This window comes from Oryctolagus cuniculus, chromosome 13 (genome assembly GCF_964237555.1).
Source record: "Oryctolagus cuniculus chromosome 13, mOryCun1.1, whole genome shotgun sequence".
Taxonomy (NCBI): Eukaryota; Metazoa; Chordata; class Mammalia; order Lagomorpha; family Leporidae; genus Oryctolagus; species Oryctolagus cuniculus.
In genome coordinates this window covers 21,085,776-21,098,782 of record NC_091444.1, presented here as the reverse complement: position 1 = coordinate 21,098,782, position 13,007 = coordinate 21,085,776, and the positions used below count along the sequence as shown (strand labels likewise).

The 13,007-nt window shown below is 52.9% G+C and overlaps 1 protein-coding gene across 7 annotated transcripts; it reads left to right on the top strand.

The window, feature by feature from the left end:
* The first annotated feature begins 3,576 nt into the window (after nucleotides 1-3,576).
* On the top strand, nucleotides 3,577-13,007 carry RAB29 (RAB29, member RAS oncogene family). Of its 7 annotated transcripts, none has more exons than XM_051821246.2 (6): nucleotides 3,577-4,109; nucleotides 4,436-4,681; nucleotides 7,251-7,322; nucleotides 9,511-9,692; nucleotides 10,656-10,777; nucleotides 11,056-13,007. In XM_051821246.2, exons 2-6 carry the CDS (start codon nucleotides 4,558-4,560, stop codon nucleotides 11,168-11,170), a joined length of 615 nt encoding a protein of 204 aa, XP_051677206.1. In that variant the 5' UTR covers nucleotides 3,577-4,109; nucleotides 4,436-4,557; the 3' UTR covers nucleotides 11,171-13,007. The 7 variants fall into 7 exon arrangements, with proteins under 7 accessions (XP_051677206.1, XP_069911289.1, XP_051677214.1 ...); XM_070055188.1 differs by having other exon boundaries at nucleotides 4,077-4,109; nucleotides 9,516-9,692; XM_051821254.2 differs by lacking the exon at nucleotides 3,577-4,109 and adding an exon at nucleotides 4,136-4,307 and having other exon boundaries at nucleotides 9,516-9,692.

The window sequence follows — 13,007 nt, the reverse complement described above, 5'->3', positions numbered from 1 at the left end:
CTTGGTCCCCTGTACCCGTGTGGGAGACCTGGAAGAAGCTCCTGGCTCCTGGTTTCATCCTGGCCCAGACCTGGCTATTGCAGCCATTTGGGGAAAGAACCAATGGATGGAAGATCTCTCTCTCTCTCTCTCTCTCTCTCTCTCTCTCTCTCTCCTCTCTAACTCTGCCTTTCAACAAAACAAATAAAATAAAATAAATATTTTTTTTAAAAAAGGCAACATTTAGTGTGTGATTGGCACGCCCGGCTCAAGGGCAGGCTGGTAGGCCGGCACTTTCCTTTCTACCTTCTCTGTGGGCTTGACAGTTTTCAAAATAAAAAAGTGGGAAGTAAGAAGTAAAAACAAGAGAGGCAGACAGCCGCGGGAAGCGTGATGATAGTAACCGAGCAGGCGTGACCACTCTCCAACTCCCCAAAGCGTGTCCTCAGAGATCAGCCGTGTGCCACTGTGAATGTTGTCACTCCCTCTCAGTGACAAGTGTCTGTCTGGGGACTTGCTCAGACTTGCAGCTCTGCAGTGAAGAAGTACCCCTCCCAGGGGCCAAAGGGATAGTTGACTCCTTTGAGAGACTGACTCAGGAGAGTACCAGAAACTTCCTTCTTCAGTGTGCGCTCCCCACCTTGCTGCAGTGGGAAACCTAGAGCAGTTCCTCTCACACAGGGCCAGAGACAAGGTCAAAACTCCGAGGTCCCTGTTTATTTCGCAATGTGCTGATTGCTTTTAAATTTGATGATTATAAATTGGTCACATAGTTGGGAGACTAAAAGTCAAACAAATTGTAAAAGCCATGAGTTGCTGCTGAAGCCTACAAGACTGAGATAAACGTTCATAAATGAGTAGATATGTACCTCAGGCCTTGATGTCCCATTTCTCACAGTGGAACCTGGCCTAGGAATCACGTGGGTACTTGCACAAAATGCAGACTGCTCTTGGTCCTACCCCAGCCCCACACAATCAGGGTGTCCCTGTTTAAAAAGCACCCTCAGCTGATTCTTATGCACACCAGAGTTGAGAACTGAGAGTGTCATATGACTTAGATAGACAGAAACATGAAGAGTATTCTAGAAGGAGAGGCATCCTAGGCAGAGATACAAAACCAAAGTGAAATTGGACTCTTAAGGAGTATACGAAGGGGTCAGCGTTGTGGCACAGCGGGCTAAGCCAGCTTCCCATATGAGCGAGCACCAGATCCAGTCCTGGCTCTTCTGCTTCTGATCCAGCTTCCTGCTAGTGCACCTGGGGGTGCAGCAGAAGGTGGCCCAAGTGCCACCCATATGTGGGAGACTCCAGATGGAGTTCCTGGCTCTTGGCCTCAGCCTGGCCCAGCCCTGGCTGTTGTAGCCGTCTGGGAGGTGAATCAGCAGGTGGAAAATCTCTTTCTCTATCTCTCCCTCCCTCTCTGTAACTCTGCCTTTCAAATAAATAAATGAATCTTTTTTTCAAAAAGAGTATCTTGGGGCCAGTGTTGTGGCACAACAGGCAAAGCCACCACCTGCAGTGCTGGCATCCCATATGGAGGCCGGTTTGTGTTCCGGCTGCTCCACTTCCAATCCAGCTCCCTGCTAATGCAGCTGGGAAAATCAGAAGATGACCCAAGTGCTTGAGCCCCTGCGCGCACATGGGAGGCCTGGAATTCCAGGCTCCTGGCTTTAGCCTGGCCCAGCCCCAGCCATTGCGACCATTTGGGGAGTGCACCAGTGGATGGAAGACTCTCTCTCTCTCTCTCTCTTTCTCTCCTTCTCTCTACCTCTGCCTTTCAAATAAATTTTTTTAAATGAAGGAACAAATAATGGTGTTCTAGGACAATCACTTGGCCAGCTATATAGGATGAATTAAAGAGAAAAAGTACTAGAATCATGGAGACCAATGACTAGGTTATTACAATGATCCAGGTGTGAGATGATGAAAGCCAGAACTAGGAAAGCATCACTGGATCTCACAGGTGGGAGAAGCCTTTCTGAAGAGGAAGTGTCCAGGATGTGGTGACTGTCTGTTAAAAGGGGAGAGAGCCGTAAAGGCCACATGTAAGAAGAAATGGTGGCCGGCGCCGTGACTCACTAAGCTAATCCTCCACCTTGCGGCGCCGGCATACCAGGTTCTAGTCCCGGTTGGGGCCCTGGATTCTGTCCCGGTTGCCCCTCTTCCGGGCCAGCTCTCTGCTGTGGCCAGGGAGTGCAGTGGAGGATGGCCCAAGTGCTTGGGCCCTGCACCCCATGGGAGACCAGGAGAAGCACCTGGCTCCTGCCATCGGATCAGCGCGGTGCGCCGGCCGCGGCGGCCATTGGAGGGTGAACCAACGGCAAAGGAAGACCTTTCTTTCTGTCTCTCTCTCTCATTGTCCACTCTGCCTGTCAAAATAAATAAATAAAAATTAAAAAAAAAAAAGAAGAAGAAATGGCAATAATGCTTGAGGTGTGAGGCCCTAGAGGAAGGCAGACACCGGCAGGCCGCTGACGGAAGTAGGGAGCTGAGGAGAGGAGAGGGGCGCTGTGACAGGATCCCCCACTTTGGCTGTTGCACGAAAGTGATTGGGGGATAGTTTCAAAAAGGAAAACAAAGAGTTAGTTGACATCAAAGGTAACCTACAAGAGTAAAGTGTTTATAGGATCACCAACTAGGGACCAAGAACTAAGCCTTCGGATATCCTTTGGGGGAGACGGGAGGGAGAGAAGCCTGAAAGGTACAGGTGCTCCTCCGAGGAGGAAGCTGGAAACGGAAAAGAAACGAAACCACGGAATTCTAGAAGGCACGTGGGAAGCAAGTCTCAAGGAGCAGTGAACTACATCAAAGCAAATGGGAACTAAGAACACTGGGTCCTTACAGATGAGCAGCCTCGGCGAACCTCCCGTGCCTGGAGCACACACACTTGGGGCTACGCGTGTCTGGAACGAGGCTGATGTTTTCTCCTCGCTGAAAGTGGCAGCCTCCCTAGCAAGACACGGGGACAAGATTTCACAGAGCTGGCCCCTGGGCTGTCTTCCTGGCCCCTGATGGTTCTCTCCTTCTGTTCTTGGAAAAAGCATGGCAAATGGAGCTCATTTTGCTAGCCGTGGAGGTCGCTGCTGCTGACTCCTACCTAAGAGACAGGCAAGTCAGGAGAGTTACAGGCTGAAAAATTAAAGCTATTTGCCTACTTCCTTCTATGATTAGTCATGAGCAACAAGCAGAGGACTCCCAGTGTACACCAACCAGCTGCCAGGTCGGAGGCTGTCGGCTGCGAGCTCGCAGTGTGGAGGTCTCTATCACCATGGCCACTTAGTACATGTAACTTTGGAACTGGGTCGGGTTTTGTTGTTGTTGTTGTTGTTGTTGTTTAGATTTATTTATTTATTTGAAAGGCAGAGTTACAGATAGAGAAGTTGAGAGAGATGGAGAGAGAAAGAGAGAGAGAGAGAGAGAATCTTCCATTTGCTGGTTCACTCTCCAGATGGCTACAACTGCTGGGGCTGGGCCGGGTCAAAGCTAAGGGCCTGGAGCTCCATCCTGGCCTCCCACATACATGGACAGCAGGGGTCAAGCATGTGGCCATTTCCTGCTGCCTTCCCAGGCACATTAGCAGGGGCCCGTATGGGATGTGGGCGAGGCAAGCAGCGGCTCAGCTCACGGGCACCGCCACGCCGGTCCCTGGTCTGGATTATTTTAAGCGTCGGTTTGATCTACTGGGTTAGGTTCTCCTGAGCTTGCCTGGTATTGGGTCTTATGGAAAATATGAGATTATGTTCACAAGGCCCTCGACTTCCTTATTTGAAGGAACTTCACTTGGAACACGGTGGGTGAGAAATGGGCTTTCATTAAAGCGATCATTTTTAATCTTAACTCCATAAAACCTTTAAAGAAATGAGAAAACTGAGGGTGGACTGAGTCAGGGGATAGCAAGTCTAACAAATGTCCCCTGACGGCACTCTACTCTTCGAAAGGAGGAGTTCGAAAGCCTTGAAAACTTCACGTAGGTTTTCTCCAAACAAAAATAGCGACGAAACTACATTTCCCAGGCGGCATTGCGGGCGGCTCTCTGCGCTCGGCCAGGTCTCCGGGCCGTGGGGCACGGTGGGAAATGTAGTGCGCCAAGCAACTCCGCGCATGACGCCCACGGAGGAAGGAACGGGACGGTGAGCCAAGGGCGAGAGGGGGTGCCGGGGACCGAGATGTGGGCTGCTCCAGCCCCTCAACATGATTCGCGCGCTGCAGGGAGGGCCCCCCTCCCGGCCCCGCCCGGGTCATGAGCTGGCCGGGATGGGGGAAATCCCGGTGGGCGAGGCTCCGCGGTGCCTGGTCCCGTTTCTCGGCAGCCGGCGGGGCGGGGAGAGGTGCGAGCTGCGTGCCGCGGGGGGCTAAGCGCGCGCCCTGCGCCCCACCCCAGCGGCGGCCGCGCGGGGAGGAAGCGCGTCTGGGTTTGCGTGCCAAGTTTCCTTTTTTTGCTTTCTCGTCGGAGCAGCTCGAACGCGTGGCGGGTGAGAATGTCGAACTCGAGCGCGGAGGGGGCCCGGAGCCGCAGGGGTTAAAGCAAGTGACTCCCCCACTTCCCGCCGCCCGGCGCCGCCGCACGCGCCGCCGGCCATGGGCAGCCGCGACCACCTGTTCAAGGTGCTGGTGGTGGGCGACGCGGCGGTGGGCAAGACGTCGCTGGTGCAGCGGTATTCCCAGGACAGCTTCAGCAAGCACTACAAGTCCACGGTGGGAGGTGAGACGCCGCCGGGGCCGGCGCGGTGGGCGGAGGCCGCGGACCCGAGGCGGCGGGAGGTGGCCCCGGGGCCGCGTCCGGCTCAGGAAGTGGGCGCCTGGCACCCGGCGGCGTCGAGGCCGGGGGCTGGCTCTGGGCGCCTCCCGCGCTCTCCCTACCTGGTTTAACCCAGCCCAAGCCGTCTGTCTGTCCGCAGTAGGAGGTGAGCCGGCGTGTGCGGACGAGGCCTGGGGCCGGCTGGGAGGCCGAGGGCGCCTGCCACGGGTCGCCGCCTTGCGAGCGGCCGGCCGCCCGTGCTGGGCCCGGCCGGCTCTGGGGCGTGAGGGACGGCTGAACACCTGGGTGTGCAAGCTGGCTGGGGGCGGGGGTGAACCTCGGAAGCGGAACTGGCTCCGGGACGCTGGCCTTGCCCTGGGGATGTGGGTGGCCTGGGGGAACGCAAAAGCCCCTGATGGCCCCCGGGCCACACCGTCAGACACCTGTCAGGCGAGAGCTGTGTTTTTGCCCAGTGATGGCTTCATTAAGGTAACCGAGGTTGTTCGAGGAACGTGAATTGCACCACTTCTCCCGCCTCTGCCCACCCGGGTTCCCCGCTCTGGGGAAGGCAGCGCGCAGCAAGAACCCACAGGGCATTCGCTGCTTTCCCGCCCGGCTGGCCTTTGGACCCAGCCAGCTGATTTTCCAGAGGTGGAAACGCTTTTTTTGTTGCTTAGCAGGCGTTTAGCGGGAAGGAGCTGGTGGAGGGAGCGGGGTCACTTAACATGGATTTATTTCTGCTCAAAAGAACTTTTTCTAAAGAAAAAAAAAACTGCACTGATGTACATTTTTGACAATGTGTGCTGGTGTTCATATGGACTTTTTTAAGAGGAAACTATTTACAGTGCTATTTAAAATATCCTCCTTAAGAAGATCCAGCGGGTTTAAAATTTCACAGATTATCCCCAACCACTGTGCGCCTCGCTCCCATATAACACGAGGACCCATGGTTCGTGGACTTGGGTTTACAGTGTCCTGCTCCTTAATGTTTAGCAAGTGCTCCCCTTTGCCTTGAGTAAAGAATATAATTTTTAAAATATGTATTTATTTATTTATTTGAAAGTCAGAGTTACATAGAGAGAGGAGAGGCAGAGAGAGAAAGAGAGAGAGAGAGAGAGGTCTTCCATCCGCTGGTTCACTCCCCAACTGGCTGCAATGGCCAGAGCTGCGCCAATGTGAAGCCAGGAGCCAGGAGCTTCTTCCGGGTCTCCCATGCAGGTGCAGGGGCCCAAGGACTTGGGGCATCTTCTGCTGCTTTCCCAGGCCATTGCAGAGAGCTGGATCAGAAGAAGAGGAGACGGGTCTCGAACCGGCACCCATATGGGATGCCGGCGCTTCAGGCCAGGGCATTATCCTGCTGTGCCACAGCGCCGGCCCCAAGAATATAGTTGACTTTTTTTTTTTTTTTTTTAACGGTGCTTGTACTAAATTTCTGCTAGCTTTTCTCTCTGTCGCAGATCAGAAGGATGTGCCTTCAAACCTTGGACACTCTTCTGTTTCTGTCCTTAGCCAAAAGCTTTCCCGGGACCGCTCCTGCAGCCTTTGGTGGTGGAGCCCAGCCCAGCTCTCGCAGCTGCAGCTTCTTCCTGGGAAGCCTCTCGGTGCGGGACAGGCAGGGAGTCGGAGAGGGACAGGGAGCTAAGGTCAGCCCGGGCACTGCCCACATCCCGCCACCTTCCCTGCAGAGTCAGCCTGCCGTCACTCCGGGCCGTCTGCCTTTTCCCCATTGCGGCTGGAGAGCACTCCTGCAGCCAGGCTGACTGGAAGCCAGCAGTAAAACCGAACGTAGAAGATGCAGTGCAGCGCCCTCACCTCATTTCCCCATCTCCCCCATCGTCTCTGAGAAAATCCCCTAAATCTCCCAGGAACTGCTCAACGGAGAGAGGGGGGCTGGTCTCACAATCACTGCTGCCCTTTTGCGCCTGGCCTTGGAGTCACATGGATTGTGTGGGCGGGAGAGCAAAAGTCGGGCACCCCTTTGGAGAATAGGAATTCCCTGTCCCCCACTTAATATGCCAGGCTGAGCTCATTCAGACCTACTGAGGGCTTAAAAATAAACAAACGAATGGCTTTGGAATTGTGTGTCCCCAGGGTTGTAACTGCTTCTCGGATATGAGTGTATCCCTGTGGTTTTTTTGTTTTGTCGTTTTTGTTTTTTTTAATTTTCAGGGAAGGGTGATTGTGGCCCAGCCTGTTAAACCCCGGCCTGGGATGCCCGCACCCCGTGATGGAGTGTCTCGGTCAAGGCCTGACTGCTATGCTTCCTGCTAATGCACTCCCTAGAAGGCAGCAGATGATGGCCCAAGAGCTTGGGCCCTTGCCACGTATGTGGGATACCCTGATGGAGCTCCTGGCTCCTGGCTTCAGCCTGGCCCAGCCCAGGCTGCTGCAGGCATTTGAGAATAGAACCAGTGAATGAAAGATCTCGTTTGCTCGCTTGTTCACTGTGCATTCAAGTAGATGCAATAAGTAAATAAAAATCTTTTTAAAATAAAAGTAAATTCTGTTAAAATACGACCTACCTGTGTTTCAGTGGACTTCGCGCTGAAGGTGCTGCAGTGGTCCGACTCGGAGGTGGTGCGGCTGCAGCTGTGGGACATTGCAGGTGAGCTGGGAAGGCCGGCTAGGAACAAGCGAAGGCCTGTGACCTCACCAATAAGTGCTTAGAAAAGAAGCGGGCCGGCGAGACCAGAAAGGTTTTATCTGATTGGGCTGCTCGGAGGAAAGGAGCCGAGAGGAGGGGGAGCTTGGGCAGATGTTCTGCCCGGGATGGACCTGGAGCGGCGTCTGGCTAGGAGGAGGAGCTAGCAAGGTGGTGGACTATCCCAACTGGGGGTGGATGTTCCTATAGCAGGGGTTTGCAGCTGACTCTGAGGAGAAACAAGGAACCCAGAAAACAGGATGATAATACTGGACCCTTACTATGCCCCAAGCACTTTCCTGCGGATGTTAAATTCAGCTGGTGGGGTGCAGGGGAGGGAGGAGAGCAGACAGAAGCAGATTGGAAAACAGGTACCAAAACGCAGAGAGAAATAACAGATTCTAGGGACCGGTGTTTGGCATAGCTGTGTAGACATGCCCCTCACCACGTCCACATGCCATATCCAAATGCCTGGATTTGAACCCCAGCTCTGCCTCTGATGCTAGCTTCCTGCTAATGTGCACCCTGGGACACAGCAGATGATGGCTCAAAAACTTGGGTCCTGCCACCCACCTGGGAGACCCAGATTCAGTTCTGGGTCCCTGCCTTTGACCTGGCCAACCCTGGCTGTTGTGGGTAAACCAAGGAATGAAAGATTCTCCTCTCTTTTTCTCTTTCTCTGTCTGCCTTTCAAATAAATAAAAGTGAATAAATATTCAGTAAAAGAAGCACTAGATTCTAGTGTTTTTTTTGTTGTTGTTGTTGTTTTTTGACAGGCAGAGTGGACAGTGAGAGAGAGAGACAGAGAGAAAGGTCTTCCTTTGCCGTTGGTTCACCCTCCAATGGCCGGCGCGCTGCGGCTGGCGCACCGCGCTGATCTGATGGCAGGAGCCAGGTGCCTCTCCTGGTCTCCCATGGGGTGCAGGGCCCAAGTACTTGGGCCATCCTCCACTGCACTCCCGGGCCACAGCAGAGAGCTGGCCTGGAAGAGGGGCAACCGGGACAGAATCCGGCGCCCTGACCGGGACTAGAACCCGGGGTGCCAGCGCCGCAGGTGGAGGATTAGCCTAGTGAGCCGTGGCGCTGGCCTGATTTGATTGTTTTATGCTATATACATGTGCTGAAATACTGCATAGTACCCCATGAAAATGTACAGGAAATGGGGGCCAGTATTTTGGCATAGTGGGTAAAGCTGCTGCCTGTGATGCCAACATCCCATATGGGTGCAGGTTTGTGTCCTGGCTGCTCCACTTCCAGTCAAGCTCCCTGCTAATGGCCTGAGAAAAGCTGTGGAAGATGCCCAAGTGTTTGGACCCCTGCAACCTATGTGGGTGCTCCTGGCTCCTGGCTTTGGCTTGGCCCAGCGCTGGCTATTGTGACGTTCTGGGGATTGAACCAGCAGATCTCTCTCTGACTTCCAAAATAAATATAAATAAATAAATAAAATGTACAGGTGTTACATGTTAGTAAAAACTTTTAGAATAAAATTTTCTTAATTCAGGGACTCATTAATTCCAACAACCCTATCATAAAAGCTGATTTTCTAAAAAGATTTATTAATTTATTTGAAAGCCATAGTGACAGAGAAAGAGAGAGAGAGATCTTGCGTCTACTGGTTCACTCCCCAAATGGTTGCAACAGCCGGGGCTGGGCCAGGCTGCAGCCAGGAGCCAAGGACTCCATCCAGGTCTCCCCCAGGGATGGCAGGGGTCCAAGCACTTGGGCCATCTTCTCCTGCTTACCCAGGAGCACTAACAGAGAGCTGGACTGGAAGCTGAGCAGCCTGGACTCAGACTGGCACTCCAGTTTGGGATGCCAGTGTTCCTAGTGGCAGCTTAACCTTTCACTGTGCCACAACACGAGCCCCAAAGCAACTGCTTTTGACTTCACTTCACACACGAGAAATCTGAAGCACTTAGCAAGTCACACAAATAACAGTAACTGAGTCCAGATCTGGAGTGGGAGACTGGGAGCAGAGTCTGCCTTGGGGATGACTGAGTTTAGTAGGCCCTCTGTGGGATGGAGAGAAGACCAGGAGTGGGAGAGGGCAAGTCAGAAGGTTCCTGTGTCGCGTACGGGTGAGGCCTCTCCGACAAGAAAGGGCCGGTGGGCAGGTGGGGTCACCTTCTCGAGGGCGGCCCTTCCTCCCCAGGGCAGGAGCGCTTCACCTCCATGACGCGGCTGTACTACCGGGACGCCTCCGCCTGTGTTATCATGTTTGACGTTACCAACGCCACTACCTTCAGCAACAGCCAGAGGTGGAAACAGGACCTGGACAGCAAGCTCACCCTGCCCAATGGAGAGCCCGTGCCCTGCCTGCTCTTGGCCAACAAGGTCTGTGGCCAGTGTGAGAAAGTAACTCCCATTTCTTCTCTGTGGTCAGAGAGCAAGCATATCTGAAATGTCCTCTGGGGGTAGGCTTTTCCCCTGGCGGTCAAGCTGTCACTTGGGGTGCCCGAATACCATAGCAGTGCCCGGATTTCCGTCTCTGCCCCACTCCCACTTCCTGCTAATGCATCCCTGGGAGGCAGCAGGTGAGGACTCAGCTGGGAAACCCGGATTGAGCTCCTGGTTCCTAGCCTAAACCTGGCCTAACCCCAACTGTTGTTGGCAGTGGGGAGTGAACCAGTGAAGGGGAACACACACAGACACTCTCTCTCTCTCCCCATGTATCTTTTTGCTTCTCAAATAAATACAAGGCTTAAATGCTCTCTCATTCTGAACATTTGTTTCACCTTTTCAATTTGGCAGAATCTTTACTTCCTCCCTTCAAGGAATATTGTGAGTGAGACTCTCCTTGGGAAGAATGGGATTATAGGTTTTAGATGCTAGTGTTCATTGCCATTGGTGGAGAAAGGTTTCAAATTGACGGGGGGTGGGGGGGGGGGTGGTGGCACTGTGGTCCAGTGGGCTAACCCTCCGCCTGCAGTGCCTGCATCCCATATGGGCACCAGCTCGTGTCCCTGCTGCTCCTCTTCCGATCCAGCCCTCGGCCTGTGGCCTGGGAAGGCAATGGAGGATGCCCAAGTGCTTGGACCCCTGCACCTGCATCAGGGACCCAGAAGAAGCTCCTGGCTCCTGGCTTCATTTTGGCCCAGCTGTTGCTGCGGTGGCCATTTGGGGAGTGAAGTAGCGAATAGAAGACCTCTCTCTATCTGTCCCTCTCTCTGTATCTCTGCCTCTCAAGTAAACAAATAAATCTTTTAAAAAGTGAAAAATAAGTAAATTGGCAGGTTATCTGAGCCGAGGTCCTGTTCTCAGGAAGGTTATGATGTTGCCTTTTCTTATCTTTGTCAGTGTGATCTGTCCCCGTGGGCAGTGAGCAGGGACCAGATCGACCGGTTCAGTAAAGAGAACGGCTTCACAGGTTGGACAGAAACGTCAGTCAAGGAGAACAAGAATATTAATGAGGCCATGAGGTGAGTAGCTCCTGCTTTTCTGGGGGTGGGCACACGGACTTGCCCATCTTCCGCTGTGACTCCAGGGGCCCCCTTTTCTGACTTCTGAGGGAACAAGAACGGATGGAGCCCCTGGAGCGCCCGGCCCTGCAAGCCCGGATGCTGTCTTCTCTCCTGAGGACTGTGGTGCATGAAGCCTTGTGGCTTTACCACCTGCCGTCTGGTCTAAGACCGACAATGTCTGTGGCTTCTGCTCTTCCTCAGCCAGCCTCTCGGGCTTATTTTTATTTGCTTTTCAGAGTCCTCATTGAAAAAATGATGAGCAATTCCAAAGAAGAGGCCGTGTCTTTGTCCACCCAGGGGAACTACATCAACCTGCAGAGCAAGTCCTCCTCCAGCTGGGCCTGCTGCTAGTGGCTTCGGCTGCCTGCCCAGCCCTCTTCTAGGACTTTCTGTCTTCTCCAGTGGTGGTCCATCTGTCAGTTCCATCAGCTGTGGTCCGTACACTGGAACTGTCCTCTGCTGACCATCCAGGAAGGAGGTCCACCATCCCTTGGTAAAGACCCCTGGGACCTGTGTGCCTTTCTGTACCCCCTAGAAGCTGGCTCTGACCTGCTGCTGACTCATGGGGTCCAGCGCGTGCTTTCTGTCAGGGAAGATCATCTCAGCCCTCAGTCGGTCATCTGGAATTTTGCGGCAGGGATCTGTGTTTTAAAGATCCTTATTCTCACCTACTCTTGGACTTATTTTTCCATTGGATGCATGTTGGTATCATGACTTCAGTTGGAAAAGAAAATGAGATCAAATGACATTTCCCAAATTAGTGTAGGACTTCATTTTCAAATTCTTTCGGTCTTGAACTTGGAATTTAACCAGTGCAGGGGGATAGAGCCTCGGGTTTTTGGGTTGATGTCTTGACGCAGTTAGCTGTGATGCTCCAAAAATAGGCCTGTCCTTCACAATTCGGGAATCTGGATGGGAGAAGAAAAGGCAGAGAGGTTAACAGAACGGAGTCCAGCCGAGCCACCTTGTGAGCGCCGTGGCAGCAGGCACTGGACAGCCACAGGAAACTGTGGGCCTTGGCCCTGCAAAGGATGCTTAGACAGAAAATCAGTAGGCGATTTCAGCCATAAACTAGGCAGGCTTTTAGGGTCACATCTCTCCTAGACAGTTTAATTTGTTAAATTCTCTCTAGGATGGGGATATGTAACCTCCCCGAGGCTCTGAACGTTCCTAGTGAGCTCAGAGCCCGGAAGTCCTCTGCTAGACCTTAAAGAAGCGTCCTGAGTCAGTGGTTCCCAAACCTGGCCCAACCCCTTGAGAAGCTGAAAAATGTATAAATGTTAAGGTTTTTGGATCAGAGTCTCAAACCTACTGAATCAAAATTTCCAAAGGTGAAGCCCAAGACTGTCTCATTTTCGGAGCAGGTGATTCTGATGAGCCTGGTTTGGAAATCCACGCTGGGGAATTCTGTAGATTCCATATGCCCTGAGGTCTCTGGGTCCTTCTGCCACTGGTCAGATTTGAAAGCCACTGTCCTGAGAAAGAAGGGGCCAACAAGCAGAAAGAGAACCAGGGCCGAGCCTTCAGCCTTTTGCTGTTGGTTATTAATAGCAATTGTTGTAACTTGAACAATCTGTTAGGTCCTTAAAGTTCCTCTTTGTGTTGCTGTTTTCAGGTAGGGTTTTGACTACAGTGATTGTAAAAAGGATAGTAGAATACCAGATTTCCTTTACATGAGAAGAAAACTGGCTTTTTTTTTTTTTTTTTTTTTTTTTGACAGGCAGAGTGGACAGTGAGAGAGAGAGACAGAGAGAAAGGTCTTCCTTTGCCGTTGGTTCACCCTCCAATGGCCGCCGTGGTCGGCGCGCTGCGGCCGGCGCACCGCGCTGATCCGATGGCAGGAGCCAGGTACTTATCCTGGTCTCCCATGGGGTGCAGGGACCAAGCACTTGGGCCATCCTCCACTGCATTCCCTGGCCACAGCAGAGAGCTGGCCTGGAAGAGGGGCAACCAAGACTAGAACCCGGTGTGCCGGCGCCGCAAGGCGGAGGATTAGCCTAGTAAGCCTCGGCGCCGGCCGAAAACTGGCTTTTAATCCCTGATTCCAACCCCTGAAAAAATAAACGAGAACTGAATCTTGTATTCCTGGCAGTCACTGGCCTTCTGTGTGAGTTTGTAAAATGCTACTGTTCAAGAGTATGTGGAAACAGAGACTTTACATTTTAAATAGACCTTCTTTTAAAATGAA